The sequence below is a fragment of the Hipposideros armiger genome, unplaced genomic scaffold, assembly GCF_001890085.2.
Source record: "Hipposideros armiger isolate ML-2016 unplaced genomic scaffold, ASM189008v1 scaffold_191, whole genome shotgun sequence".
Classification (NCBI taxonomy): domain Eukaryota; kingdom Metazoa; phylum Chordata; class Mammalia; order Chiroptera; family Hipposideridae; genus Hipposideros; species Hipposideros armiger.
In genome coordinates this window covers 1,404,636-1,432,107 of record NW_017731541.1, presented here as the reverse complement: position 1 = coordinate 1,432,107, position 27,472 = coordinate 1,404,636, and the positions used below count along the sequence as shown (strand labels likewise).

The 27,472-nt window shown below is 52.5% G+C and overlaps 2 protein-coding genes across 3 annotated transcripts in view; both read left to right on the top strand.

The window, feature by feature from the left end:
* LOC109388354 (growth factor receptor-bound protein 10) overlaps positions 1-26,871 on the top strand; it is a 92,457-nt gene extending 65,586 nt beyond the window's left edge. Inside the window, exons 6-17 of the mRNA XM_019653012.1 lie at positions 2,023-2,179; positions 4,693-4,808; positions 5,630-5,698; positions 7,143-7,280; positions 11,898-12,008; positions 13,812-13,910; positions 15,548-15,622; positions 16,567-16,683; positions 17,176-17,242; positions 17,403-17,490; positions 22,875-22,968; positions 23,913-26,871. Coding sequence (XP_019508557.1) covers positions 2,023-2,179; positions 4,693-4,808; positions 5,630-5,698; positions 7,143-7,280; positions 11,898-12,008; positions 13,812-13,910; positions 15,548-15,622; positions 16,567-16,683; positions 17,176-17,242; positions 17,403-17,490; positions 22,875-22,968; positions 23,913-24,059 — 1,278 coding nt within the window. The 3' untranslated portion in view covers positions 24,060-26,871. The remainder of the gene's footprint in view (positions 1-2,022; positions 2,180-4,692; positions 4,809-5,629; positions 5,699-7,142; positions 7,281-11,897; positions 12,009-13,811; positions 13,911-15,547; positions 15,623-16,566; positions 16,684-17,175; positions 17,243-17,402; positions 17,491-22,874; positions 22,969-23,912) is intronic.
* Positions 7,988-11,228, top strand: LOC109388355 (growth factor receptor-bound protein 10-like). Of its 2 annotated transcripts, XR_002125196.1 has the most exons (4): positions 7,989-8,201; positions 9,146-9,262; positions 9,755-9,821; positions 9,982-11,228. XR_002125196.1 is itself a non-coding variant. In XM_019653013.1 (3 exons), exons 1-3 carry the CDS (start codon positions 9,176-9,178, stop codon positions 10,071-10,073), a joined length of 246 nt encoding a protein of 81 aa, XP_019508558.1. In that variant the 5' UTR covers positions 7,988-9,175; the 3' UTR covers positions 10,074-11,228. The 2 variants fall into 2 exon arrangements, 1 of the variants encoding a protein (XP_019508558.1); XM_019653013.1 differs by having other exon boundaries at positions 7,988-9,262.
* Positions 26,872-27,472: the final 601 nt, after the last annotated feature.

Sequence of the window (27,472 nt, the reverse complement as noted above, 5' to 3'; positions counted from 1 at the left end):
ATGTCCGTTGTGATTACAGATAAACTCACTTAGAAATTTAGAGAAGGACATTCGGAGCACGCTGATTTTGTAGTTGAAAGCATGCCCTCGTATAGACGACATGGTTGATGACACGGTCAGCGTATTATGATGATGATACAAGGAATTGTGTGAATCCACTTCTATTTTCTAAATTTGTTTTTATGTTAATGCATTTTCTTAAAAAAGTTTTTACCTATAGATCAAAGATGTACTTTCTTTGTTTTAAATTATACTTTTATAGACGCAGCCACACCAGCTGCGTTGGAATACTTGGTTTGTTTTGTATAGCTATAACTTTCACTGAGTGAAACGTAAATTCTGGAAAAGAAGGGGGGATTTTTTTAAAGGATGAATGGGAATTGAAAACAGGTCTCGGTCCTGATACAGCCCGGGGATTTCTTTGGGATTGGGGGTGGCTGCAGTGGTGACTGCCACCTGGAGGGCAGGCCCCCAGGCGAGTCCAGTGCCCCCTCTCCCCCCTCCAGCTGGGAACTCAAGGCTGAGTGAGCATTAACTCCTTCCTGTCCGGGAGCTGTGGGAGGGCTGGGGACAGTCTCATGGGATGGCGCCATCCCAATGGGATTTGACCCTAGCGCTAGCCCTCCCCGCCAGACTCCTCTCAGGGGAGAGAAATGTTCAGACAAAGTAGCTCTTGGTTGGAAAAACTCGAGAAAAGGGACAGAGAAAGAGAGAGTACAAAGAGCTGCAGCCAGTTTGCGGGGACCCGCTGACACCCCCAGGCCCCAGGAAGTACCAGCTCCAAAGTTGTCACTGATGGCCTGAGTTGCAGGGACAAAGATCTCTAAGAGACTTGGCAGAAGGGCCGAATTCAGAGAACACTCGTGCTCAGGCCCTGAATGCGTGCTTATTTCGGCGCCGGGGGAAATTAGCAGGGGCTTTTCTGGGGTATTGGTCTGAGCACTGTGTTGCTGTCCTGTTGTCGCTGCCTCCACCTTGGGCTGGTGGGTGCTTCGGGAAGTGGGGAGCCAGTGGGGGAGCGATTGCATCAGGCCCAGCGAGGGACCCGATTGGTCTGCCCAGGTGGCTGATTCACTACCTGGCAGCCTGAGCCTGAGGCAGCCTGGGAGCAGGTCTCCTGCCTGCCCGGAGACAGCCTGCCCACCAGGGCGTCCACATAGCCAGCCATTGGTGGGTCAGTGCGGGAGGGGCTCCCAGCCCGCCAGGGACAAACTCCCTTTCAAGAGGCAGTGTGAGCTTAAAATGCCGTCTTGTTCCCCTGACTGCTTTTTCCAGTCTGTGGAGGTGGGATTTTTTTTTAAGCATCTCACATTCCCCTAACCGTTGCACCCTATGGTGTGTACAGAATGTATTTCCTGTCCCCTGGATCTCTCTGCTTGGCGTCCCTTTGCCTGGGAGCCATTTATTTGTAATGGCTTTAAACAGTACCCAGAAAACAGCTTGCTTGTGACTTTGTAAGGGGCAGGGGCCAAAGAATTCTGTGACTGTATTCTTATAATGCCTTTTTTTTAGTATTTTAAATATCAGCATATTCATATTGATTTTTCTCCACTTCTGCCTAAGCCTCAGTGAGCATGACCTGGGCAGCGAGTGACAGGAAAAGGTAATGGGTGCCAGCCGCTGCACCCTGGACCCTGGGAAGGGACAACAGGTGGAGCCTTCGAAACCAAAAGTTAGGGTTTCTGTTGCTCCATTTTTTACAATTGTTTCCATGTGACGCATCCAACCCCAGCCACCAGCCGGACTTCAAGTGACTTCTGTCACTTCCTGACACGGGTTGTTGGGGCGTCTCAGGTACCCTCAGGCCTGGCCACGCTGGTGTTCCGAGTGTGCTGAGCATTCTGAGGAGGTCAGACGTGCTCCGCCTATCACAGGTGGGAGGGGCGGGGCAGTGGAGGGACCCACGCCGGCGGGGCCTGCTGCCTGGCGCACGGCCGTCTGCTTCTGTTTTATTCTGTTCCGTTTTTATTTCTTAAACACTCGAAGGTGCTCACCTGTGAGTGTCTCCTTTCTGTGTTGCAGGATGTTAAAATCTTTGGTGAAGACGGGACGTGCAAAGTGGTGGAGATTCTCACGGACATGACGGCCAGGGACCTGTGCCAGTTGCTGGTGTACAAAAGCCATTGTGTGGACGACAACAGCTGGACACTGGTCGAACACCACCCACAGCTGGGGATAGGTAGGACAGCACGGGGGGGTGCTCGGTGTGCAGCCGCTGGGCCCCATGTGTCACCGCATGTGTGGCCATGTAGCGGGCAGCCTCCATGCTGTCCTCTATGCGTCCACCCCTTCTCTCTCCTAAAGCTCCACCTTCCTCCCCCTGGCCCTCCCCCCCCAGCGCTTTCAGAATCTTGCTCTTGGAACTCCGGTTTTACTTAAGGCCATTGTAATAATGTGACGTTTATGGATGGCGATGTTATTGTTTAATAGAATCACCCGAGGTCGTAGAGAAAATTAGAACTGGAAAAGTGGCTTGGAACTGATGTTGTCAGGTGGCTTTCTGCCAGCGGTGAAGACCGGTGCTCTGGATACTCAGAGGCAGACTAAGGCCAACGGCCCGCAGATCTGTGGGGAGCGGGCTCAGGCCTGGTGCTCCTGACCCCGCTGTGGGCCGCCGCCTTCCGATGCGCACTGAGAGCAGAAAAGGCAATTCTGGAGCAGCTTTGTTTTCACCTGGGGTCACCAGAGTGACCCGGAATGGAGAAGCACGCTGCCGTCAGGGTCCGGGGGTCCCCTGTTCCCCAGTTCCCATCCATCCTGGGGCCCACTCGCAGGGGACGCTTCACGGTCTGTTCGGGCTGCTGGGCATAGCTTTTGCGGGACCTTGCCAGGGCGGGGTCCAGGGAGGCGGGAAGAGGGGGTGCGAGCCGTGGCTGTGGCCGCGTGCCCCCTCACAGCTGGTGTTTCCACTGGTCACCAGGGTTCTCCTAACGACTTGTCAGACACAAAATGTCTTTTTTTTGGATCCAGACATCTGTCTTGGCCTCACATAGGTGGCTGCCACCTTGGTTTTCTATTTCTCCTTCTTTTACCTGATTAAAAAAAAAATTAAGTCTATTAACTGACCACATCAGGTTATTGGGTAGCTGTTATTTTTCTCCCCCTATAACTACAGAAATATTTTCTCCAACTAAAAATCTCAGCAGAAGTCGTTGGCTTGCTTTCCACGTGGAAAATCCATTGTAAGTGACTGACACTGAGCCAGCCTCTTTTTTTGAAAGCGAATGTAAGAGTAACGCACGCCCCAGTTGTGCGTGGTTCCCCTCGTCTCCTGGCGTGGGGAAACGCAGGGCCGGGGTTTGGTTCAGGTGTGGCCACAGGGTCCCCGCACAGCCAGGCCAGGGGACAAGTGGGCCCGTCCCTCATGCACTGGTGCTGCCAGGCCGGCCCTTCCTGGGCCACCACGGACCTGCTGGCAGTCGTGGGGAGGAAATGTCTTTCCTTGGCAAATGTGGGCTTTGAATCTGTCTTTACCAGCTAGGCTTTCCTGGTCATGTGGAAACCACGGCTGAGCGAGCTGCGGGCAGGCGTGGCACATCTCAGACCGGCGAGCGCCTGGCGACGGCCGTCCTTGGTAGACAGGAATTCGTTGTCCTCATTCTGAGACTTAGAAACGCTTCCTCCCTCACCTGCATCCTTCCGTGAAGATGGCAGTTCTCTAGGCAGTCAGCTCTGGCCGTGAAAGGGGACAGGGGCTTCGAAGGGACTGACTTCCCCTTTTGTGACGGTTCTGTAGGGTTTGATGTTTCTCCCACGTGGGTCTCAGTTCGCGCCGTGAAGGTACCAGGGATTGTCTTGTGTCGCTTGTTCCGCGACTGAATACGACCAGTTCCCTGTCACCGCGCCCCCCCCCCGCCCCCCGTCGGAGCAGGTTTGAGGACACTGTAGGAAGAGTGTGACCACCCTCAGAGCAGAACAGTGCCGTGGCCCATTCTTCCTGCTCCACATGGAACCTGAGTGTTCAAACTGGGAGGGACATACCTTTCCAGGGCAACAGCACTGCCAACTCGGGTGCTGTGGTGCGGTGTGCACGCCAGCGTGTGCATGTGAGCACACGTGCATGCGTGCCGCATAACGTGTGTCTTCTCCCCGACCCCAGCAATGTCGCGGTCCATGAGCGCACACCAGGATGTGGTTGGCGTGGAGCTGGGCTTCAGCCTTGGGGACGGGTGTCTGCGCGTGTGATGGTGGCACAGCCCCTCCCTGTACTCTTCCCCTGGCAACCCAGGCTCAGGACATCGGAAGCCTGGCTGCCCCACCCAGCCGCCCTCCCGTGGGCTCCCCAGCCCAGCGCCCGCCCATGGTCCTCTGTCTGCATGCTTTTCCAGTTGGCATAGTCCGCGCCCTTTATAAGAGTTGATGTGGTTTTTTTTTAAGTTCCAGGCAAAATCATTTGCTAGGAGTCTTCACTGACTCTCTCCTTAACAGTTGACACCCAATTGTAAGAGAAAGTGTGTGAAAGTGAGGACTGACCTGAATTCCTCATGTTGTGTGTCTTAAGGCCTCTTATGCACTTGGTAATGCATTCAAGAGAGACGTAAATTTTGCTTTGTTCCTGACCTCATCTTCGCTCACGGCATTCACAGGAGGACGGGAAGCCAGCCACGTTTAGTGGCTGGTGGCGACGCTGCCTTCGAGGCTCCGTCTGCTTCCTCCCACGCTGCTCACACATGATCCTTTTTCTGCCCCCAGAACGGTGCTTGGAAGATCACGAACTGGTCGTTCGGGTGGAAAGCACCATGGCCAGCGAGAGTAAATTTCTGTTCAGGAAGAATTATGCAAAATACGAGTTTTTCAAAAATCCAACGGTGAGTGAGTCTTCTCTCTTCGGGTTTGGGGTGTGGAATTCTTGAAATTTTGCAGCTGGTTCTTGGATTTAACAGGAGCAGATTATAAAGCAACCAACTTTATAGACTCGGAGCAGTAGACTGGTTTGCACGTCAGAGTTGCTATCTCACAAAGCACCCCTTGCTCACAGCTCAGGCCCTGATGCTGCCCTGAGTGCCTTGGTACCGGCCCAAGGGCACCCATCGAGCCTTCTTCCACAGTAATGGTAGGAAAGGGGCTGCATCTCTTAAGGAGAGAGAGAGAGCAGGGTAGGGACCCTCATACCTGCCGTAGCCGGCGTGATCCCCTCTCCTGAGGCGTGAGGCAGAGCCTCAGAGACTGGGGACGAGGCCCAAGTCACCTTCTGGCTCTGATAGTTCAGCTCTTGTTTATTTGAAAGTAAGAGATTTGATCATTACTTTGAGTGAGGCGCCAGGAGAGTCTTTTTCACATCACTGAGCTCATCTTTTAGTTTCAAGAGTTCTTTGTCTCATGCCATGCACTTGTGTCACTGAGTTATGACGCGTGGCAGCCCTCTCTGCCTCGGTGACACTGTGAGACGGGAATGCACAGTAAACGGCAGAGATGCTCCAAACTTGAACTCAGCATTTAAGGAAGCAGTTCAGCCTTTTGAAGCAGACGTTTCCACTGTGTGTGACAAGGGACTAGGACGGACGGTTGTTTTACATGCACGTGTGCACTACTGTCGCTGCAGGAACGCCTTTAGAACTGGCATGCCAGAAGTGTGCTTTTCCCCACTTCAAAGCTAACCTTTAACACGTGTGTTTTTCCATTTCCTTAGACTTTCTTCCCAGAACAGATGGTCACTTTGTGCCAGCAGTCCAACGGCAGTCAGACCCACCTTCTGCAGGTACTGGGCAAGACAGTCTCGGGCGGAAGTCTCTCGAGCTGTCATGGCGGCCTTGTGGGAACTTGGCGCCGTCGCATTCGTAATCACGGATTAGCCTCGGCTCCCAGTGGGGCTGAGAGTAACCAGAAATAAATGCTTCCTTGGGAAATCTGTGTGTAGCCGGCTCCTCCAAAGCAAAACAAGCTCTTACAAATAGGACAAGCTTCCGCAACCCCAGTGGAGGGGGCGCCACGGGCTCTCCCAGCTCCTGCCGGAGCCTGGACACAGAGGAGGACACCTGTCTAGTTGCCCCCTCTACCTTGTCATCTGTTCCGAGAAAATTCGGCCGTTGCCCACAGCCCCTTCCCGTGGAAGGAGCACGAGGGGCCTCTGTGCTTACTGCCTCTTCCCAGGGAAACAGGGAACAGAAAAGGGAGTCTTACTGCTGCACCCCCAAACATGCATCAGCTTACAGCATGTTAAGTGAGGGAATCAACCGTTCAGCAGGGCGGCCACCACTCTCCAGGTGACGTCAAGTGTAAGAGAAGCGACCAAAATTGAGTTCCTGCAGAACTCAGCTTCTAGTGTTCCTTTCCTCGTGGTGAGTCGCAGGACCTGCCTCTGCCTGAGACCACAGCCCCTTCTGAAGCCCTGCCGACCATGGTGTTTGCAAGGGTTGTTTGTCCCCAGGTGGTTATCGTGGCTCATGCACAGTGATGGCGAAGTGGCCAGTGGCGTTTCTGATTGCCTGATCTGAGGTGGCTTGTGTGTTTGTGCAGGTGCTCAGTCACCTCTTGAGACACCAGAAGGACTGACCCAGGGACATCAGGACTCTGTCCTGCTGGCCCATGCCTCCTGAGGGAGAGGCCATGTCCCCTCAGTCCAGTGGAAAGGTCCCGCCTGCGTCACCTCCCCGGCCCGGCTCCCAGAGGCTCTCAGCCTCTCTTTCCCTTAGAAAGACATGCTGCCTGTGGGAGGAGTCAGCTGGGACAGTGAGCTGTCCCCAGGGCATTCCAGGAGAGACAGACCCCGTTGACACACCTTTCACTAGGAGGGGGACACTGGGAGTGTGATAGCAAGGCGCTTGGCCCTGATAGGTTGCTCCTGGTTCTTCCTCTTGGCTAAACTCTGATGATCAGATGGGGCGTTTTATGGAAAATTAGAATAAAGGGCAAGATCCTCAATTGTACTGTCTTACAAGGAAACGGGTGACTTTGTGCTTGTTGTCAATGTGGGAAAGGTCCCTTTGCTTGTGTGTGTTTACATTCTAATGACATTCTTTGCAACACCAATTTAGACGGGGTTTTTGAGACTTTTGAAAGGAAGCATATTTGAAAACTCTGGGCTTGACCCAACAAAGAGGATTTTAGTAATTCAGAAAATGTCAAAATGTCAGTGATGCTAATAATACAGCTGCTTTATTTTATGTCAGCATATCTGACTTTGAAAATGTGCTCTTCAACAGATTTTTCTGAACTCCAGCAGTTGTCCTGAAGTTCAAGGGTTTTTGCATGTGAAGGAGCTGGGGCGGAAGTCGTGGAAGAAGCTCTATATGTGTTTGCGAAGATCCGGCCTGTACTGCTCCACCAAAGGAGTCTCAAAGGTGAGCCGTCACACCAGGCTGGGGCGTCCAGAGTGGATGGGGCTGCCCTTTCACATCCCCGGAGGCTCCTCTAAACTCCTGGTAACTTAGAAAACTAACTGTGAAACAGCTAAACTCAGCGTTACCTGCCGGCTGCTCTGCCTCGGACACCCTGCGATATAACACAGGCCTGGAAACCCCAGGCTGCCTGCGTTCTCACCCCTGCGGCCTTGAGGCAGTCTGCCCGGGGCTGTTAGAGCCATTTTATGGAACAAATGGCCGTTCTGCGTGTACTTCCAGCAGGAGGAGGGGAGCAGAGATGGAGGGCAGCTGCAGGCCTGCCAAGAGGGCCACGCAGGCAGCCCCCCTGTGGGGCCTCTTGGCGCCTTTGCCCCGCTCACTTCACTCTTCTCCTCATGTCCATGTACGCCCTGCAGTGGGCGTCGTGCCTCGCTGACCTCGGCCAGGCGTGCACCCCTAAGAGCTGAAGTGTCCCCTGCTCTTGCCTGGAGAAAGAGGGAGCCCCCCAGTGAGGGTGCTGAGCCTCAGGCCGGCTGTTTTACGGCTGCTCTGGGCAGTCGGCAGCTGCCGGGGCGGGAGCCAGAGAGAAGGAATGTGGGCGGGGGGAGAGACGTAAATTTTGCTTTGTTCCTGACCTCATCTTCGCTCACGGCATTCACAGGAGGACGGGAAGCCAGCCACGTTTAGTGGCTGGTGGCGANTTTTGGTCTGCATATATATATACTTTATTTGGGAAAAAAACAGAAAGGGGCATGAGAAAGAAAAACACTAGCATGCCTGGCGGGGCTGTGGCAGCCCCCCCGCCGCGGCCCTGGTGGCTGACCTGACTCTGGCTTCCTCCTCCAGTACGGAGTGCTCCTGTACCAAAGCTACAGGGTCCCCCAGCAGAAGAAAGCCCTTCTGTCCTTCTCCACCCCAGTGGTAAGTAAACCTGCGACCGTCGACCGCCGAGGCCCTTCTCAGCTGCCGCACCCGCCCGTGCTGTGGACGTCTCATCTCAGGAGGTTGCCGAGAGCAGCTGCAGAGCGAGCTGTGTCTCACACAAGCAGCGTGTCCCCCAGCATCCCATGTCCCAAGGGCTGGCTTTGTGGTCTCAACAGTGGGACTGCCAGGAGCGAACCCCTCTGCCATCCCTCCCCGCAGTTCACAGTCCCCTCCGGGAGGGTCAGAGAGATGCTCAGAATGGCCACCAGCAGCCTTGGCTGCACCAAGGTGCCATAGTCCCACGTTTGCCTCCCTTCATGTCCCCCCTGAAATCCACGGGTACGGTGAGCATGATGCCCGAGCCCTCGCTGCTGAGGGTTGAGAGATCATAGTGGGTCTTCTTGGTCCTCAGAACATACTTTGCTTCGCAAAGGTGCAGAAACATGCATCCACTAAAATGTGATCGTAAAGGCCCTTCAGCGTCTGTTCCTAAGACACTGTGCCATATTGTGCCACCCAGAGAGGACCCGTGTTTCCCTGAACGGCCACACCTGAGGGAAGGATATGGATGCTGGTGGGGACCGGGCTCAGTCGTGGAATTTGCACTCCTCTGATGCCTAGTAGCACCAGCTAGGGAGCATAGGACAGACCTTACGGTGCACACCCCACACTCGCCAGCAGCCTCACCAGCAGCCTTTGAATACCGAGAGGGAACTGGAACAGTTCTTATTCTTCTTAAGAGAACCCCTATCCAGTTGCAGCTCAAGGGCCCTTCCATAGCTGAATTTTCAACCAGACCCTCAAAGGGTGGGGAGAGGAAAGGGGCCATGCCATCTCCCTTTCCCTGGCCGTCTTTATGGTTGTCTCGTGCCGAGGCTCCCCTGGGAGCTGCTGTGGCCTGGTCCCGTATACTTCAAGATGTTATGGCCTTGTCTTTCTAGCGCAGTGTCTCTGAGAACTCCCTCGTGGCAATGGATTTTTCTGGGCAAACAGGAAGAGTGATCGAGAACCCAGCGGAAGCCCAGAGCGCAGCCCTGGAGGAGGGGCACGCCTGGAGGGTGAGCAGCAGCCCCCCCAGGACAGGCCCCTGTGCGGTCCCCTGTGCACGCCACCACGGGTCTTCTCCAGGAGAATGGCTCTGTGGGGCTGGCAAGGGGGTGAGGTATTGGGAGGGAAGGTGGCAGTGAGTTCACGGGGAAAGCAGCGTGCTGGGCCCCTCACGTTCCCAGCACCCAGCCAACCCCAGTCTCCTGTCCTCGGGGCTCCCCAGGTAGGAGCAGAGGAGCAGCAGAGCCCGCTGGCCTCTTGGCTGCTGAGTTGCTATCAGGGGCCGTCTGCGGAGAGCGCAGAGCCCACGCCTCGTGGCTCGACCCGTAACTAGCTCCGTGGCCTAACAACCATAAGCTCTTGTTCTCTGTGGGGCGGCTTTCACTCTGTGGCCCAGCGCCCTGCCCCCCCCCCCAGGCCAAGCTCCCCGCCCCAGGTGTGTGCACAGGTGCTTGGTCCTGCCCGTCTGCTGCCTGGGGCTAACGTGGGCATTTCTTTTGCAGAAGCGAAGCACACGGATGAATGTGCTAGGCAGCCAAAGCCCCCTCCACCCTTCTACCCTCAGTACAGGTAAACATGGCGTGTCGGCCGGACCTTTTGTACATAAAGAAAATAAGACGTGCGCCCCAGAGGTGGAGGGGGAGTGGGCCCCGTGGGTCAGAGGCAGCTGCGCGGTGGGGCGCCGGCCGGCCGCAGGGCCAGGCCCACCCTCCTTGCTTCCCTCCCACAGTGATCCACCGCACACAGCAGTGGTTCCATGGCAGGATCTCCAGGGAGGAGTCCCACAGGATCATCAAGCAGCAAGGGCTGGTGGATGGGTAAGCACCTCCGCCCGTGGGGGCCGGCGTCCGCCCAGGTTTGGTTGTGTGTTGTGTGGGCATGTAGTCCGCTCAGCTCCCCAGAGCATCCGGGACGGTGAGACCCTCACTAAAGAGGAGAACACGTGCCCAGAGGTGTGACTGTTGCGTGGGGCTTGCCCACTAGTGTCAGAGGAGAGCTTGCCACCCATTTCTGTCACACTCTATTATCATCCTCTATCTCTTTGTTGAAACTAAACAGACATAGAACATTAGCCAGTTATTTCTAATCAGGCCATGGACAAATGGGAAAAAATAGTTTTGCTTACACTTGTTGATTTGTGCGTGCAGTCAGCCAGCTTTTGCTGAGAACAAACAACCCCACACCTTAGGGGCTTAAAAGAACAAAGCATGTCATTTCTTACAACTGGAGTCCATAGAGTGGCTCTTGTCACCTGGGCCAGCTCGGTGTGGGCTGAGATGGCTTCACTCACATGGCTGGTGACCGGTGATGACTGGGCACCATAATGATGGGGTGAATGGGCACATTTCCAGCAGCCATGGCTGCACTCACCGGCTCCATGTGTCATTAAGGGCTACGAGACCCTCATTTTCTGTTATTCCGTCATCATTTCTTAACTGAAATTCTTTCCCTTGCCATACATTTGGTTTCCTGGAAAATGTAGCTAAATACTTGATTTCCCCTTAATTGTCAATTTTCAGAATAGCGACTTGGTGTTCTATCTTCCAGTAGTGACACATGAGGTGGTTTTTTTATTCTTTTTTGACTGTCATTATAAACTTAGATGCTTATGTGTTTGATTTATTTCAAGCAAAACATATTATTCTTGACCAGTGGGATCTCTTTCAAGTTGGTCCCTGGGTGCTGCTGACCCAACACTAATAATTTAATTTCATTGGTGACACGGTACATTAGGCTCACATGACACATTTTCCCTAATTATTTCTCATGGAAAATGGTGTCTGGAGACCATAATCTGTAGGTCTTTTCCATGGACAGAGGTAGGACATAGGCTTTTCTAAACTGAAAAATAAATTATGGGTTCACATTGAAATTGCCAATTCAAATTGAAAGTTGCAGGGTTTTCACTTTTTTTATTTTATTGCATCTTTCTTCTCTTATTCTGAAACCCTTACTAATGATATTAACTTACTTATTTGTTTTACCCCACTCTGTACTTATTTGCTTTATCGGATATCCATTCACCCAACACTCTGCAGCTATAAACAGAACTGGCTGGCTCTCTGAGCTCCCTTGGGGGCGGCTCCTTCCTCTGCGGAGGGAGTGGCTTCCGGCTGACGCAGGGCGGGAAGGGGGACTTCCCCCGGCTTTATAGCCTCACTCCCCAGCCTGGGTGCCGAGCCCAGGGGCATCTGCAGCCCAGAGCGCGGCGCGGCGCTGGGTTGGAGGGTGCAGCGGGACAAGGGTGGGACCAGGTACCCACGGGGAACGGCAGGCACCGTTGGACCCTGAACACACAACAGGGCAAAACTGGGATGGGTCCTGCTTTTGAGCCTGTGCTCCTACCTTCGAGATCCCGATTTTGTTCTGGGTTTCAGTTGGAGTATTCGGTTATGGGGCACTGATTCGGCAGAGTGTCAAATACATCCTAACAGGCTTGTGTCTGGAAAGGGGGGTGGGATTCTGGGCAGGGGCCGAGCGGATTTGGGTTGAACGTGGCGTTTCTTTTATGCGATGGTTACGGGGAGTAGAACGTCCGGGGGGAGGTGGCGGGGCGCCCGCGCACACTGCCCTCTGCCGGCGGGCACCGCGCTCGCTGGGGCCGGGCTGCAGGCGTGCCCCTAAACCCAAGCGGCTTCTCCACAGGAGCCCAGACACCTGCAGTTCCTGGCGGACCTGGAGGACTGCAGCGTCTTCTCCCTGATCTCGGGCAGGAAGCAGTACAGCGCCCCCACGGACTATGGCTTCTGCATAAAGGTACGTCCCCCCGCCCCCGCCCCCCGCCCAGCGTACACCCTGCCAGCCAAGCCCTGGCATCCCACTGGACACTGTGGAATTCAAACAGTAAATTCCTCTCTTGGCCGTTGCTTTTTTTAAAAAAAAACAAAAAAAACAGAAACGCAGCTTCACACTGGATTTATTCATTCATATAAAAATATTTCTTTGTACTTACGATGCGTGGGTCCTTGAGTAGCTCAGAAGCCCAGAGGAAAGCGGGTTGGTTAACACCAAACAAAATACAGCAGTAATACCTGTCGATGGGCTCGGTGGCCTCGGGCCATGGCTTCGGCCCCAGGCAGGGCTGCGGCCTTAGCCCTGGAGGAAGAGGAGACCCCCACCCCAGCTTGTTGGGTGGCCTCCAGGCTACTGAGTGAGCTACGCCTTCTGTGTGGGCTCTGGTCACCGGGATAGTTGGATAAGAGTGACCACAGCACTGCTCTCTCCCTGTGTGCATGTGAGTGGAGGCACATGCTCACATATTTACTGATGCACACACACGTGCATGTACCTACATGCATATATGCACATGTGTGCACGCGTACACACACATGCACATATATACATGCATACACATATGAGCATGTGCACACAGACACACACAGACACACACACACACACACACACACACACACACACACACCCCTATGGGCTGGGCCCACCCTCCTCCCATTAGAGGCTGTGATGATGGTCATCGTAGTAGTAGATAAAATGTGCTAAGTACTTCCTGTGCACGAGATGCTCTGCTGAAGGTTTTACCTGCATCCTCTTGTTGAGTCTCCCAGGGTGCTTACGGGGCGGAAGTCACACCAGCCCTGTTGCCCATGCCTGGTACCCAGCGAGTAATGTGCCTGGAGTCACCCAGTTGGGTTGCTTGACCCCATCCAAGGAGGGGACAGGATCTTGGGGCACATTCCACCCTAAATGCCCCCTTGCACCGCACTCGATGAAGCGTCCTTGGGTTGCTGGTGATGGGAGCCTACTACAAAGGAGTGCACAGCCCAAGGGGCAGGGCTGGCCTCGGGAGGGGCCGGAGCGGGCAGCCAGGAGCCGGGAGAGCCCAGGTCGCAGGAGCTGTGCTTATGCCACAGCACTGGCTACAGGCAGGCTGGTCACTCATGTCCCTCGCTCCCTCTCGGTTCCTAAGGCGGAGAGCTGGGCCACTGTCCACCCAGCGTTGTCCCTTACATCTGAGGGTTCACGGGGAGATCCAGCTAAGCTTATGCCTGCGTGGTTCCCCTCCATCCCCAAGTAAACCCTGCCTTTGGGTGGTCTCCACGGGGGGACCTGTGACAGTTACCCCTCATGCCTCAAGTGCTGGCCCCACTCCAGTCCCCCTCCTTTGGGGTGACAGTGGTCTCTCTCCCGGGGCCTTGTGCAGGGTCCATCCTTGGGACCACTCAGACACTGCACAGCCCTGAGCCCTCGGGGGCCCCTCCCACCACCTCCTCAGTCCTCCTGGGAGGCGACCGACAAGACCGCTTCCTTTGTGATCGGACAGCTCTCCTCCTATGAACACAACCTCCCTCCCCAGAGTCAGAAGCGTCCCTGTCCCTGGCGCATCCACCACCTTGCCTCGCCCTCCTCTGAGGGCCCCTGTGGAGGAGGAGGGCCGATCACTCAGCTAAGTAACAGGAAGGAAAAGGCTCCGCCCAGGGCGCCTGGACACTTGCCTGGCTGTCGTCCTGTCCCGTGTGTGGAGAATCCAGCCCTGCTGGCTGGAGCAGGAGGCGTGTCTGACCGGTCGGTGATGCTCACCGGGCCTCCCTGTATCTCCCTCAGACAAACAAGTTGATGCACGACAGCAAGGAGCTGCGCCTGCTGTGTGCCGAGGACGAGCAAGGCCGGACCTGTTGGATGACAGCCTTCCGCCTCCTCAAGGTACCCGCGTTTCCTAGAGACGCCGGCTCCGGCCCATTCCACCCAGTATTCTGACTGCCACGTGCAGTCGTGCACCTTCCCTGTGGGGTCTCAGGAGCTCCTCAAGGAGCCTTCACAGGGGGCAGGGCAGAGCCCTTGCTGACCAGGCACTGTTGACATGTGGGGCTGGACCCTGTGCATTGTAGGACACTTAGCAGGGTCCCTGGTCTCCCCCACTCGATGCCGTAGCACCCCCACCAGGTAAGACAAACACAAATGTCTCTAGCCATCACCACGTGTGCCCCGGGATGGAGGGGCAGGGAATGGGCCGTGGTGTATGACATCTGGATTAGGGAATAGGGCTAGAAAGGTTGGGGCCAGGAGACCAGGGAGCACAGAGTTCCTCAGGAGGGTGAGTTGTTTTCATGACCAACCATCAGATTCCTGGCTCCCTGAAAACCCAGGTCCATGAGGGACATGTGATGAGTTCTACAACTCATCATAGTGCCCAAGGGGAGAGAGTGTCCCCTGACAGTAAGTTCTAAAGGAAATGTATTGCATGGGACCTCATATAGGATAATGCCCTTGATGGCAATTTCACAGTAATTGACAGTGATTCCACCAGCTCCTTAGTGACAGGTAAGCACGTGATGCTAGAGTTCACGTCGCCTCCGTTTCCCGCCCACTGCCACTTTGTGCACATAGGTACTCCCTGTGTCTGGAATCACAGAGTCCACACGAGTTGCAAGTTCATTGACCTAGACGAACTTGCCTAGAATCCAAGGGTCTAGAGGAAATCTGTTTGGTCACCTGTGGCTGACACAGGCAGTGGCCTCGGAATCTTGTTAGTAAAACCCCCAGCCCTCACTGACGCTTCCAGCCGTTCCGAGACTCGTGGTGGCGTCACTTGAAGAAAAGGACCAGCAGAAGGAGGCTTAGCTCAGAATTCTCCTCGGAGATTTCCTTGGGGATGCCATAGAACATAAACTCTGGGGACAGGCGTCCCTCCCTGTACCTCCCTCTCCCAGAACCTTATTATTTTGTTTCATTTTTGCTGCTGATAAAACAAAAGGAGTTTAAAATGAAAATGTTACTGTTTCATAATAGAAGAGGAAATGTTAGTGTTGGAATAAGATACTATATATCATGGACTATTCCTTTAGAAGCCATATTTAAATGTGCATGCCCATCAGCAGGGACGTGGTTAAATGTGTTACAGGATATCCATTCACCCAACACTCTGCAGCTATAAACAGAACTGGCTGGCTCTCTGAGCTCCCTTGTGGAAAAATAGGATACACTGTTAACAACTCAAAAGCCAAGTGCAGAACAGCATATAGAGAGCACGCCAGCCACGTATGGGGGAAACATTTATATTTGCTGTTACGTGAGTACACATCGTGTAAGATTGCAGGAGAAAATACAGATTGGGGGAGAAGAGGCAGCTGTGCAAATGGCGGCAGGCGGGGGAGGGAAAGCTTGAACGTTTTATGTATGTGTGTGTGTGTTTGCTTTTGGTCTGCATATATATATACTTTATTTGGGAAAAAAACCAGAAAGGGGCATGAGAAAGAAAAACACTAGCATGCCTGGCGGGGCTGTGGCAGCCCCCCCGCCGCGGCCCTGGTGGCTGACCTGACTCTGGCTTCCTCCTCCAGTACGGAGTGCTCCTGTACCAAAGCTACAGGGTCCCCCAGCAGAAGAAAGCCCTTCTGTCCTTCTCCACCCCAGTGGTAAGTAAACCTGCGACCGTCGACCGCCGAGGCCCTTCTCAGCTGCCGCACCCGCCCGTGCTGTGGACGTCTCATCTCAGGAGGTTGCCGAGAGCAGCTGCAGAGCGAGCTGTGTCTCACACAAGCAGCGTGTCCCCCAGCATCCCATGTCCCAAGGGCTGGCTTTGTGGTCTCAACAGTGGGACTGCCAGGAGCGAACCCCTCTGCCATCCCTCCCCGCAGTTCACAGTCCCCTCCGGGAGGGTCAGAGAGATGCTCAGAATGGCCACCAGCAGCCTTGGCTGCACCAAGGTGCCATAGTCCCACGTTTGCCTCCCTTCATGTCCCCCCTGAAATCCACGGGTACGGTGAGCATGATGCCCGAGCCCTCGCTGCTGAGGGTTGAGAGATCATAGTGGGTCTTCTTGGTCCTCAGAACATACTTTGCTTCGCAAAGGTGCAGAAACATGCATCCACTAAAATGTGATCGTAAAGGCCCTTCAGCGTCTGTTCCTAAGACACTGTGCCATATTGTGCCACCCAGAGAGGACCCGTGTTTCCCTGAACGGCCACACCTGAGGGAAGGATATGGATGCTGGTGGGGACCGGGCTCAGTCGTGGAATTTGCACTCCTCTGATGCCTAGTAGCACCAGCTAGGGAGCATAGGACAGACCTTACGGTGCACACCCCACACTCGCCAGCAGCCTCACCAGCAGCCTTTGAATACCGAGAGGGAACTGGAACAGTTCTTATTCTTCTTAAGAGAACCCCTATCCAGTTGCAGCTCAAGGGCCCTTCCATAGCTGAATTTTCAACCAGACCCTCAAAGGGTGGGGAGAGGAAAGGGGCCATGCCATCTCCCTTTCCCTGGCCGTCTTTATGGTTGTCTCGTGCCGAGGCTCCCCTGGGAGCTGCTGTGGCCTGGTCCCGTATACTTCAAGATGTTATGGCCTTGTCTTTCTAGCGCAGTGTCTCTGAGAACTCCCTCGTGGCAATGGATTTTTCTGGGCAAACAGGAAGAGTGATCGAGAACCCAGCGGAAGCCCAGAGCGCAGCCCTGGAGGAGGGGCACGCCTGGAGGGTGAGCAGCAGCCCCCCCAGGACAGGCCCCTGTGCGGTCCCCTGTGCACGCCACCACGGGTCTTCTCCAGGAGAATGGCTCTGTGGGGCTGGCAAGGGGGTGAGGTATTGGGAGGGAAGGTGGCAGTGAGTTCACGGGGAAAGCAGCGTGCTGGGCCCCTCACGTTCCCAGCACCCAGCCAACCCCAGTCTCCTGTCCTCGGGGCTCCCCAGGTAGGAGCAGAGGAGCAGCAGAGCCCGCTGGCCTCTTGGCTGCTGAGTTGCTATCAGGGGCCGTCTGCGGAGAGCGCAGAGCCCACGCCTCGTGGCTCGACCCGTAACTAGCTCCGTGGCCTAACAACCATAAGCTCTTGTTCTCTGTGGGGCGGCTTTCACTCTGTGGCCCAGCGCCCTGCCCCCCCCCCCAGGCCAAGCTCCCCGCCCCAGGTGTGTGCACAGGTGCTTGGTCCTGCCCGTCTGCTGCCTGGGGCTAACGTGGGCATTTCTTTTGCAGAAGCGAAGCACACGGATGAATGTGCTAGGCAGCCAAAGCCCCCTCCACCCTTCTACCCTCAGTACAGGTAAACATGGCGTGTCGGCCGGACCTTTTGTACATAAAGAAAATAAGACGTGCGCCCCAGAGGTGGAGGGGGAGTGGGCCCCGTGGGTCAGAGGCAGCTGCGCGGTGGGGCGCCGGCCGGCCGCAGGGCCAGGCCCACCCTCCTTGCTTCCCTCCCACAGTGATCCACCGCACACAGCAGTGGTTCCATGGCAGGATCTCCAGGGAGGAGTCCCACAGGATCATCAAGCAGCAAGGGCTGGTGGATGGGTAAGCACCTCCGCCCGTGGGGGCCGGCGTCCGCCCAGGTTTGGTTGTGTGTTGTGTGGGCATGTAGTCCGCTCAGCTCCCCAGAGCATCCGGGACGGTGAGACCCTCACTAAAGAGGAGAACACGTGCCCAGAGGTGTGACTGTTGCGTGGGGCTTGCCCACTAGTGTCAGAGGAGAGCTTGCCACCCATTTCTGTCACACTCTATTATCATCCTCTATCTCTTTGTTGAAACTAAACAGACATAGAACATTAGCCAGTTATTTCTAATCAGGCCATGGACAAATGGGAAAAAATAGTTTTGCTTACACTTGTTGATTTGTGCGTGCAGTCAGCCAGCTTTTGCTGAGAACAAACAACCCCACACCTTAGGGGCTTAAAAGAACAAAGCATGTCATTTCTTACAACTGGAGTCCATAGAGTGGCTCTTGTCACCTGGGCCAGCTCGGTGTGGGCTGAGATGGCTTCACTCACATGGCTGGTGACCGGTGATGACTGGGCACCATAATGATGGGGTGAATGGGCACATTTCCAGCAGCCATGGCTGCACTCACCGGCTCCATGTGTCATTAAGGGCTACGAGACCCTCATTTTCTGTTATTCCGTCATCATTTCTTAACTGAAATTCTTTCCCTTGCCATACATTTGGTTTCCTGGAAAATGTAGCTAAATACTTGATTTCCCCTTAATTGTCAATTTTCAGAATAGCGACTTGGTGTTCTATCTTCCAGTAGTGACACATGAGGTGGTTTTTTTATTCTTTTTTGACTGTCATTATAAACTTAGATGCTTATGTGTTTGATTTATTTCAAGCAAAACATATTATTCTTGACCAGTGGGATCTCTTTCAAGTTGGTCCCTGGGTGCTGCTGACCCAACACTAATAATTTAATTTCATTGGTGACACGGTACATTAGGCTCACATGACACATTTTCCCTAATTATTTCTCATGGAAAATGGTGTCTGGAGACCATAATCTGTAGGTCTTTTCCATGGACAGAGGTAGGACATAGGCTTTTCTAAACTGAAAAATAAATTATGGGTTCACATTGAAATTGCCAATTCAAATTGAAAGTTGCAGGGTTTTCACTTTTTTTATTTTATTGCATCTTTCTTCTCTTATTCTGAAACCCTTACTAATGATATTAACTTACTTATTTGTTTTACCCCACTCTGTACTTATTTGCTTTATCCCATATAGCAACTTGAAAATCCTAATACTAGATTTCTTCCGTAAGACTCCTGAATTCACATTTCTTCGCAGTCCTTTTAGTCCTTAAGGAATGTTAAAAGACCAAGCTCAGACTCATTCTCTGTGGTTCTGCTTCCAAACTGTTAATGTGGCAGCTTCGTTTGTGTCCGTTCCTTTCCAGTTTTTGTAAGTGGATCTGATTTTTCTTTTCGGTTCACATGGCGATTTTGTAAGGTTTTGAAAACATGTCTGCGGTTCCAAAGTCAAAACTATAACACAAGGCACTTTCTCTGTTGACGATGCTCTGCCCTCTGCCCCACAGTAAGCAGCCATTTTTATCAGTGTTTGTTTATCCTTCTGTTGTTTCTTTCTTAAAAGATAGGCAGCCCCTGTTTGTTTTCCTGTTCTGCCCCTCTTTGTCCTGTGTCCTGAGGGTCGGCTCCTACTGTGTCCATGGTTTCCAGGTCCATGTTCTGGCTCCATCATTTCATAGTTTTGCTGCATTCTCTTAGACATGGGAGTGTTGGGTGAAAGGGCAAAACCTGACGTAATATTGTAAAATATTGCCAGGTTCCCTTTGGCAGGGCAGGCACCTCACAGTGACTCCTCAGAAATACAGAGGGTGCCCCAAAAAATGTATACGCAGTTAAAGAAAGGAGAACTGTGTTAAAATTGTGATACTCAATATATACCGATAACAAAAGATGAATACGAGTCACGTTTGACTCCTGCAATTACAAGAGGTGCTCACAGTGGTTCCCATCAGCGTCCAGGCACTTCTGATGACGGCGAACTACAGCTTGAGCCACGTTGACCAGAGTGTCCACGTGTGTACATTTTTTTGGCAGCCCCGGTATATGAGAGGGACAGTTCTGAGGCCTCACCCGGGAGGCTGAGGGGGAAGTTGTCACTGCATTTCTCTCAGGAAAGGAGCCTGAGCTTCCGCCCAAATCCGTTTGCATTTCTTTTACTTCTTTCAGTTCTTGAGGCCTGTTGACATCCTTGGCCCAGTTTTCTAGATCTACTTTGGGAGACGTTCCCACCCCCACCCCCACCCCTTCCATTTATCTTTTGACTTTGCTTCTGTTTGAGGTTTTGTTTTTTTCTTTTGTTTTTGTTTTTGTTTTGAGTGTACAAAATGTTTTAAAAAGTTGGTCCCCATTTATCATTTCTGTCCCATATCCTCTGGATTTTTGAGTCATACTCATGTAAGTTTTACCAACTCCTAAATCGTAAAGGAATTCGCTCACATTCTCTCCAGAGCTTGTTTCTTTTCTTTCTCCCTTTCCCTCTTTCTTTCCCTCCCTCTCTCCCTCTCTCTGTTCTTTTCTGTTTTGCTTGTTTGTGTAGGTCCCAGATGCATGGAGAAGTCACAGGTGTACTACGTAAAGAATGCATCTTATTTTATTTTCTTTCCCAAGTGGCTATACACTTGTTCCAAAACAACTTATTTGAGATGTCAACCTTATCATAGGACAGTCCCCTCTGAAGCATTAAAAAGGCCTCCGCCTGACTATCAACAAGTGTGCTTCTCCTCTAAGGTCCGGCATGCCGGGGGAGGGGATAGCCTGGCCTCTGGAATTCCTTTCAGCGACCTTGTTTGTGTTTCGATGTGTTCCCGCGGCTGTACTTGTTTGCAGCCCTGAGCCACGTCAGAAGAGAGCCCGGTGATGTTCTAGTGCTGTCACTGTTAACAGGCCAGTCCCTGCCGTTCCTTCTAAGGCAGGTGAGCAGGTTTGCTTGCCTGGTGACATCACACTTGTGGAAAAGCGAGGGTTCCACAGGAGCTGTAATCTGGTGCTGTAGCCACTAGTGTCCCTCCCAGGGCCGAGGCTGGTGACGTGGACCCTGCATTCCTGAGGAGCTGCTGCGATCTCAGGGGTGTGGGGGACCTGTGTGCCTGGAGGAAGCTTCCCCGGGGACTCTGGGATCAGGCCAGCAGTCACTTCGCTGCCCCTCTGGTGGGGGCCGTGAGGGGTGTTAGCACACTTGGTCCACGGCCATGAGTGTCGGCCGTGAGTGTCGGCTCTGTGTTTTGACTTGTGTTTGGGGTTCAGCATTCCCCAGAGTCGAGTCCCTGGGGCAGGTGTCACACCTTTCCTGCCTGGTGAGGAATAGGGGCATTGTGGCTGTGGTGGCGGCTGCTGTGTTTATAGGCAGGAGCACCTCTGTCCTCCCCATGTCTTTGCTGTCACTAAGGTCATAGCATTCAATCCCGCCGTCTGGCTGCTGGCCGCCTGGCCGCGACAGAAGTAAAAAGGACAGGGCCCGTTGGGGTGTCAGCACACTGATGCCACCTCGTCCTGCAACCTTTAATTCCTGTGTTTCCGGAGGAAAGCTTTTGGGAAACAGGCCCATTATATAATCAATTCCGGATCTTTAGTGATCCCAGCAGAGATGTTGAGGGAAGCCAATGACCCCCGCTGGGTGGGAGGAGACTCCCTGGTCCAGACCTGAGTTCTTTGCAGCTTCCTCTTCCCTGGATTTTCCAGACTTATTTAACTGTGTTTCATTTCAACATTATAATCTAGAAACTGATGATGTAGCTGATTACTGCCGTGTGTTTCCTCTCCGGCCGCTTCATCACTGGGACTTCCTTCTTCCGCTCCGATATAGAACCCCTTCTCTCACCAGCCAATTTCCAGATTTGTTCCTGGAAAAGCAGTGATTTATGCTTCTTTGTGCTGTTTTAACATTTTAAATACTTTGAACCGATTTCTAATTGTAGAAAAGTGGCAAGAATAATATAATGAATTCCTATATACATTTTAGCCAGTTACCTCAGCCGTGAATGTTATAACACATTCGCTTCGTCATTCTCTCTCTTTCTGCTTCTGTCTCTCCCCTTGTTCTGTGGGAATAAATTGTGGCATGATGCCCTTTTATTCCTAATTATTTCGGTATAAAATTTCTAAAAACAAGGACTTCTTATTTAACCATAATACCGATATAAAAATTAGGTAATTAACATCAGTGCAGTGCTCCTGTCTAATGCACACACGTCCCTCTTGACCAGCAGTCCTCACTAAGTTTCTTATGCTAGAGAAAAAAAACGTTGCAATCCTGAACCCTCTCCTATGCCAGCATGTCTCCTGAGCCTTCCTTTGTCTTCCACTGACACTTGTTATGAGTAGAAGCCAGTAATTCTAGAATGTGCCGTGGCTCTGGGGAGCCTGTTCGCTTCTGGTTCCGTGTGGGTGTCGCGTTTTGGCAGAAGCACCCGGAAGTGCGGTTGAGTCATCGTCATCGCTTCCTGTTAGGGCGGGTTGTCTCAGCCCTGGTGGTGTTGACTTGAATACTGGATGAAGGTTGCATTGACCCGTTTCTCTACTTACTGTACAGTTACTGTTTCCCCTCTGTAATAAGTAAGTACTAGGGGTGGATGCTTTGAGACTAGGAAAGTCTTCTGGTGGTCGTCAAATTTCAGCTGTTGGCTTTAGCATCCTTTAACGGTCCTTTCCCTCATCCATGGTAGTCTGGTGACTGCCGGGTGGTGGTTTTCTGACCCATATTCCTGCTGTTTATTTAGCTGGCCCTCAGCTGTCAGGAAGAGCTTTCCCTTCTCTCCTCTTACCTTATTTGCTCATTTATTTACAATACCGGTATGGGCTCGTGGGTTCTCTTTTATTCTAATCTATGGCTTACGATCCATTCCTTCTAGTATTTACTTTGAGGTCCAGGTTTGGTCACGCTGCCTCCTGGGTCATCGTTCTTTTAGCACTTCCTTACTTCCTGGAACAAAATGTTTCAGCTGCATCTTACAGTTTCCCTGCCTCAGTTATAGGTTACAGAACCCACAGTGTTCCCAAGGAGCCCTGCTTCCTTTCAATGAAGAGTGACATTCAGAAACCATAGTCTGGGTGTAAAGGGCGCTGTTGCCACTAGAGGCTCCACGGATGCTAAGGCATCCTGCAGTGTCGTGGCTCCAGGCCCCGGTTCTCAGATGGCGCAGGGCAGTGTGTGTGTGTGTGTGTGTGTGTACGCGTGCGTGTGTGTGCATGTGTGTGTGTGCGCGCGTGTGTGTGCATGTGTGTGTGCGTGTATGTGTGCGCGTGTGTGCATGCGTGTGTGTGCGCGCGTGTATGTGTGTGCATGCATGTGTGTGTGTGTGCACGCGCCCACGCGCAGATTTATAAATATTAACTCTGGATTTTTAAAATTAACAATCAATTGATGACTCTCCGTCCCCCAGGCTCTTTCTCCTCCGTGACAGCCAGAGTAATCCAAAGGCATTTGTACTCACATTGTGTCATCACCAGAAAATTAAAAATTTTCAGATCTTACCTGTAAGTATTGATTTGTTTCATACTAATCCTCATTTTTTTTTTTTTTTGCTTTCTGGTTTTATTCTTAATGCCATTTTCAAGTTACATACTAACCAGACTATAGATCATTAACTATCATACAGTCCCACAGGTGAGATACTTTCAAGAGTTTCTGAGAGGTTGGTTCTGTGAGAATGTGAACCTTGTTTCCCGATAAATTACAGGAGTTCCCAGTTTAGTTGGGGATAAGATACACAAAATGAATACCAAATGTTTTACATAATGAATTGGTACTGACAACTTTCGTGAACTATGTCCTGTGGAACCCAAACCCAGGAAGTATGTGGGTTTTCAACTATGCAGGGGTCGGCGTCCCTAACCCCCACATAATTTAAGGGTCAACTGTATAGTTCTTTCAGGAAGATTTTGTGGAGTTCCTGCATTTCAATAAAAATAGTTACCAAATAATCCAGCATCTGGAAAAGTTGCTTTTCCTCCATGATCTTATTAATCTTTTAATAGCAAATCCAACATTTGCTTCATAATGGAGCGAAGTGGACGTCAGGATTGAAGGAGGCTGCAACAAGGTCCAAGGTCCTGCAACAAGGACCCAGGGCTGTGTCCTCCTCCATGGGGCCTGCCGTGTGGATGGATGCCCACAGGCTAACTGGTCTACCTCTGCCTCATGACTAGGCAAGCTGAGAGGAACTTAGAGCACTTCCGCATGACCGTGTTAGGGAACGGGGGAGCCAGCTGTGCCCGGCAGACCTTAGGGACTTGGCAGAACCCAGCGCAGACACCCCTCTCCCCACCTTCTGCCCTGACATTTTCTAGCGCGCCTTGCTGACTCCATGTGCTTGTCTTAGGAACCGAGCCACGGGCAGGCGGAGCTACTGCTGACCGTGGGCCCTGCTCTGTTCCCTGAGGTGTCCCTCTAACCTGGTGAGTGTTCTTGTGTCTCTTAGTATGAGGAAGATGGGCAGATGTTCTTCAGCCTTGACGACGGGAACACCAGATTCTCTGACCTGATCCAGCTCGTTGACTTCTACCAGCTCAACAAGGGAGTCCTGCCTTGCAAACTCAAGCACCACTGCATCCGCGTGGCCTTGTGACCTCAGATTTCGTCACGACTGACGACGGGAGGAAGTTGACACTGGAACGGCTAGGAAGTGTCTGCGTTTTTGAGAATACACATGATTCTGTACCTTGGGAGCGAGATCAGTTCCTTCGGTGCCAACCAACCAAGATTGATTAGTTTGTTGGACTTGGCGATGATTTGCTGCTGCGGATCCAAGAGGATCCCTCTTTCTGCGCCGGCCAAATCGGGGGTGGGGGGTGGGGCACGGAAGAGCAAGCATAAATTTGAGGATAAACTGGAATGATCATCTTGGCTGGGCCACGTGGGAACCGGAGCGAAGTAATTGGAAATGAACTCTTGCCCTGGAATAATCTTGACAATTAAAACCGACATGTTTACTTTTTTGTATCGATCACTTTTTGCACTCCTTGGTCTTCACGGTCGGACTCGGCCTCTGGTGGAGGGGATGTGGCTTTTTTGGTGCCTACAAGATGGAAAGACAGTTTTGAATGGGCCAACGTCAGAGATGGAGCACGGGGCCCCATATGATTCCAGAGGGCGGCCCCGCCTTCGCAGGTCACCACAGGTGGATTCAGCTTCCAAATAATGAACACCCTTGCCCTTCCCAGTATACTTGAAAAGCTTTTTTAAAAATAAAAGGTGTCACCCGTGGTCAGCATTTGGCATGTTTTGGGGACCAGTCAGGCAACCACGGTCTGTCAATCACTTTTCTCTGCACAGGTGTCCATGCTTGTGTTACTAGCATGTCGTGTCTTCCACAGTTCAGGAGACTGGATGACTTTGGAAAACCCACTGTTCCACACAGGGCAGGGCCAAGTGGCCGCTCTTCTAGTCGGAGGCAGGCCGGCCTTCTTGAGACACACCTGGTGCCCAGCAGTGGATGCCATGCCTCTCTGTCTGTCCGCCTGGGTTACTTGCAGCCTGTTCTAGAATGATCACTGCCTTACCCCCTGCCGTGGCATGAGTCCTTTCATGGCTGTCCTCCCTCGGGGATTAAAGGATGTAATAAGACAATGGCACCCCTTGGCTTCCTGCAGTGGCTGTGGGTTTCCATGGTGATAAAGATGGAAACATTGAAAGGGCACATGAGCAGCCCAGCATTTAGAGGTCTGTGCTTGAAGACCCCCGCCCCACTGGAGCCCCCAGAAGCCAGCGCCGTGAGGCCGCTGGGGGCTCCTCTGCTGGCTTGTACCTCACAGCAGTTTGAACGTTGAGGAGTTCTGTCAACACAGCACTGCTTCCCACTCCGGGAGCCAAGTCAGACGGTGGCTTGAGCTGTTCCTCATCCCCACTGCCCTGTCCCCCGAGGGAAGTTATCAGGTGTGAGCATGGCCCTGACTTTACTTTGGTCTCCGACAAGCATACCGACTGCTGTGGTGAAAAGTGATTTTCAGTTCCAAAAGAACGGCTGTCCCACTTGACTGACCCCTCTGAATGTTGTGCCACTGGCCTATCCCCCGCTGACCCCACCAGGCTCCCCAGAAACACCCTTGCCGACCCCCAGGGCTTCCCAGAAATACACACACACACACACACACACAGTTCAGACAGACCCAACAGGCTTCGGTAACGCAGAGCTGCTGTCAGTCAGTCTGTGGTTTAGACACACTGTATTTTAGTTTACAGGCCACACTAGCTGTTTTCCACGAAAGGCCTGCTTATACAAATGAAGAATTTTTAGCCAAACATGTTTTTAATCCTCAACGCTCAATTGAACGCGTTTTCCTCCTGTCGTAGCCAGCTCATCTTTCAGACCGTTGACGTCAAGTCTTGCCTGGCAGCGAGCGCGCTGCCCCCAAACCTCACTGAAGGGGCTGTCTCTTTAGTGACTGTTACACAGTTTTCTCGTCACTGGTGGGGTGTAAAAACCTTAAAAAGCATACAAAACAAAACTCTAGAATTCCCCCTCTGTTTACATAGACCAGTATCCACCAGTGGCATGAGACTCTCACACCCCCTCCGATAGACAGCTCATGTCTGCAGTATTTCATATTTATAACTATGCATTTTATTTAAAAGGAGAATAGAAGCTTGACTCTGACTCAGTTTTGTATGTAGCTGGTATGACATAGTCTTTTGGACCTTCCCGGCCACCGTGAATTTTCGGCGCGTGCAGCCTTGGCAGCATCCTGCCTCGCCCTGTGCTGGGTGGCCGGGAACGCCACCTATAGCCAGCCAGTCCTTCCAGGAGGCAGGCGTCCGGCCCCGCCAGCCCCAGGGCGGAAGGACATCTGACTTTTATTTTTGTATTTAAATGACGTGAATGTAAACGGGACAGCTCAGGGTCGTTCTGGAGCCTGTTGACTTCTTCTCTCTGCCTGTGATTTTCGTTTCGTCATAAAAACTCCATGTAGCAATCTGGACGAAGTTGAGAAGGAAACCGCCACATGCTTCGGGCATCTGGGTTTCCTAGACCTCTGTTACCTTACATGTTAGAGTTCCAGGACATTTTGTTCTTTGCTAAGCCTTGAAGAAATACGTGCCTCGTTGTAGAAGTTTTGTCTTCTCTTTTCTGCATTTAATGCCTGACGGTTTGGCCCATTGGTGCACCTTTGGGGGGTGGGACTTGCTCTCAGCAGATTGTGACGTCACAGCACAAGCCTTGTGACCGCAGAGTGGCCTGATATGTAAACGTTTTCAGGGAACGCAGAAGGTGTTCACTTACGAGACAAAACCTTTGTTCCGTGCGCTTTGCTCCTCTCTGTACATAGCTCTTCGGCTCATGAACCTAATTGTAAACTTTCAGGTATTTTTGTACAAATAAGGGACTGATGTTCTGTTTCTTGTAATTCGAAATAAACATTAATACAGCGTTCTTCATTTTCTGTTGCGTGTAGTGTCTGTTTCTGTATTTTGATAACACTCCCACTGGTCAGCCACTGAAAAACTTCTGAAAGTTATTTAGAATATTCACAATGTGCTTTTCTGCACCGGTTAAAAGCGAGTTATAAAGGAAGTGGTGTGTGACGGGCACGGTTGCTTGGCCCCTGCCGAGAGGCTGAGGGCTCATATCAGTCCCCAGGCTGGGTGGGCTCTGTGTGGGTGCCGGGACCCCCGCAGCTGACTTCTCCCTGCAACCCCACCACGGGAACCACACAGCTCAATGCCTCATAGGGAGTCAGATCTCCACTCAGGTTTAGCAGACGCCTCAAGAAACCCAGAAAAGGTCACGTGTGACAAGTCCAGTGGCATGTTTTATACTGCAGGGGGACAAAGTGGCAAGAACCTGGATTTTCTAGTCAAGCAAGAAATTGGCAGAAAGATGAAGAGAATGGACGCCCTGTGTCTCTGCTTCCCAGGACCTCGCCTGGGGGACCCAGATGTACCACTGACCTCCCCACCCACCCCAGGCAGGCATAGGCTGAGTGCATGGTCACGAGCCAGCCGTGTCCACCAGCAGGAGCACACCAGGGACATTTTGAACTC

Coding starts and splice junctions, on each gene's coding strand:
- LOC109388355 (XM_019653013.1), top strand. CDS start 9,176: ATGGATTTTTCTGGGCAAACAGGAAGAGTGATCGAGAACCCAGCGGAA. Junction 9,263..9,754: donor AGGAGGGGCACGCCTGGAGG/GTGAGCAGCAGC, acceptor TTTCTTTTGCAG/AAGCGAAGCACACGGATGAA. Junction 9,822..9,981: donor CCCTTCTACCCTCAGTACAG/GTAAACATGGCG, acceptor TCCCTCCCACAG/TGATCCACCGCACACAGCAG.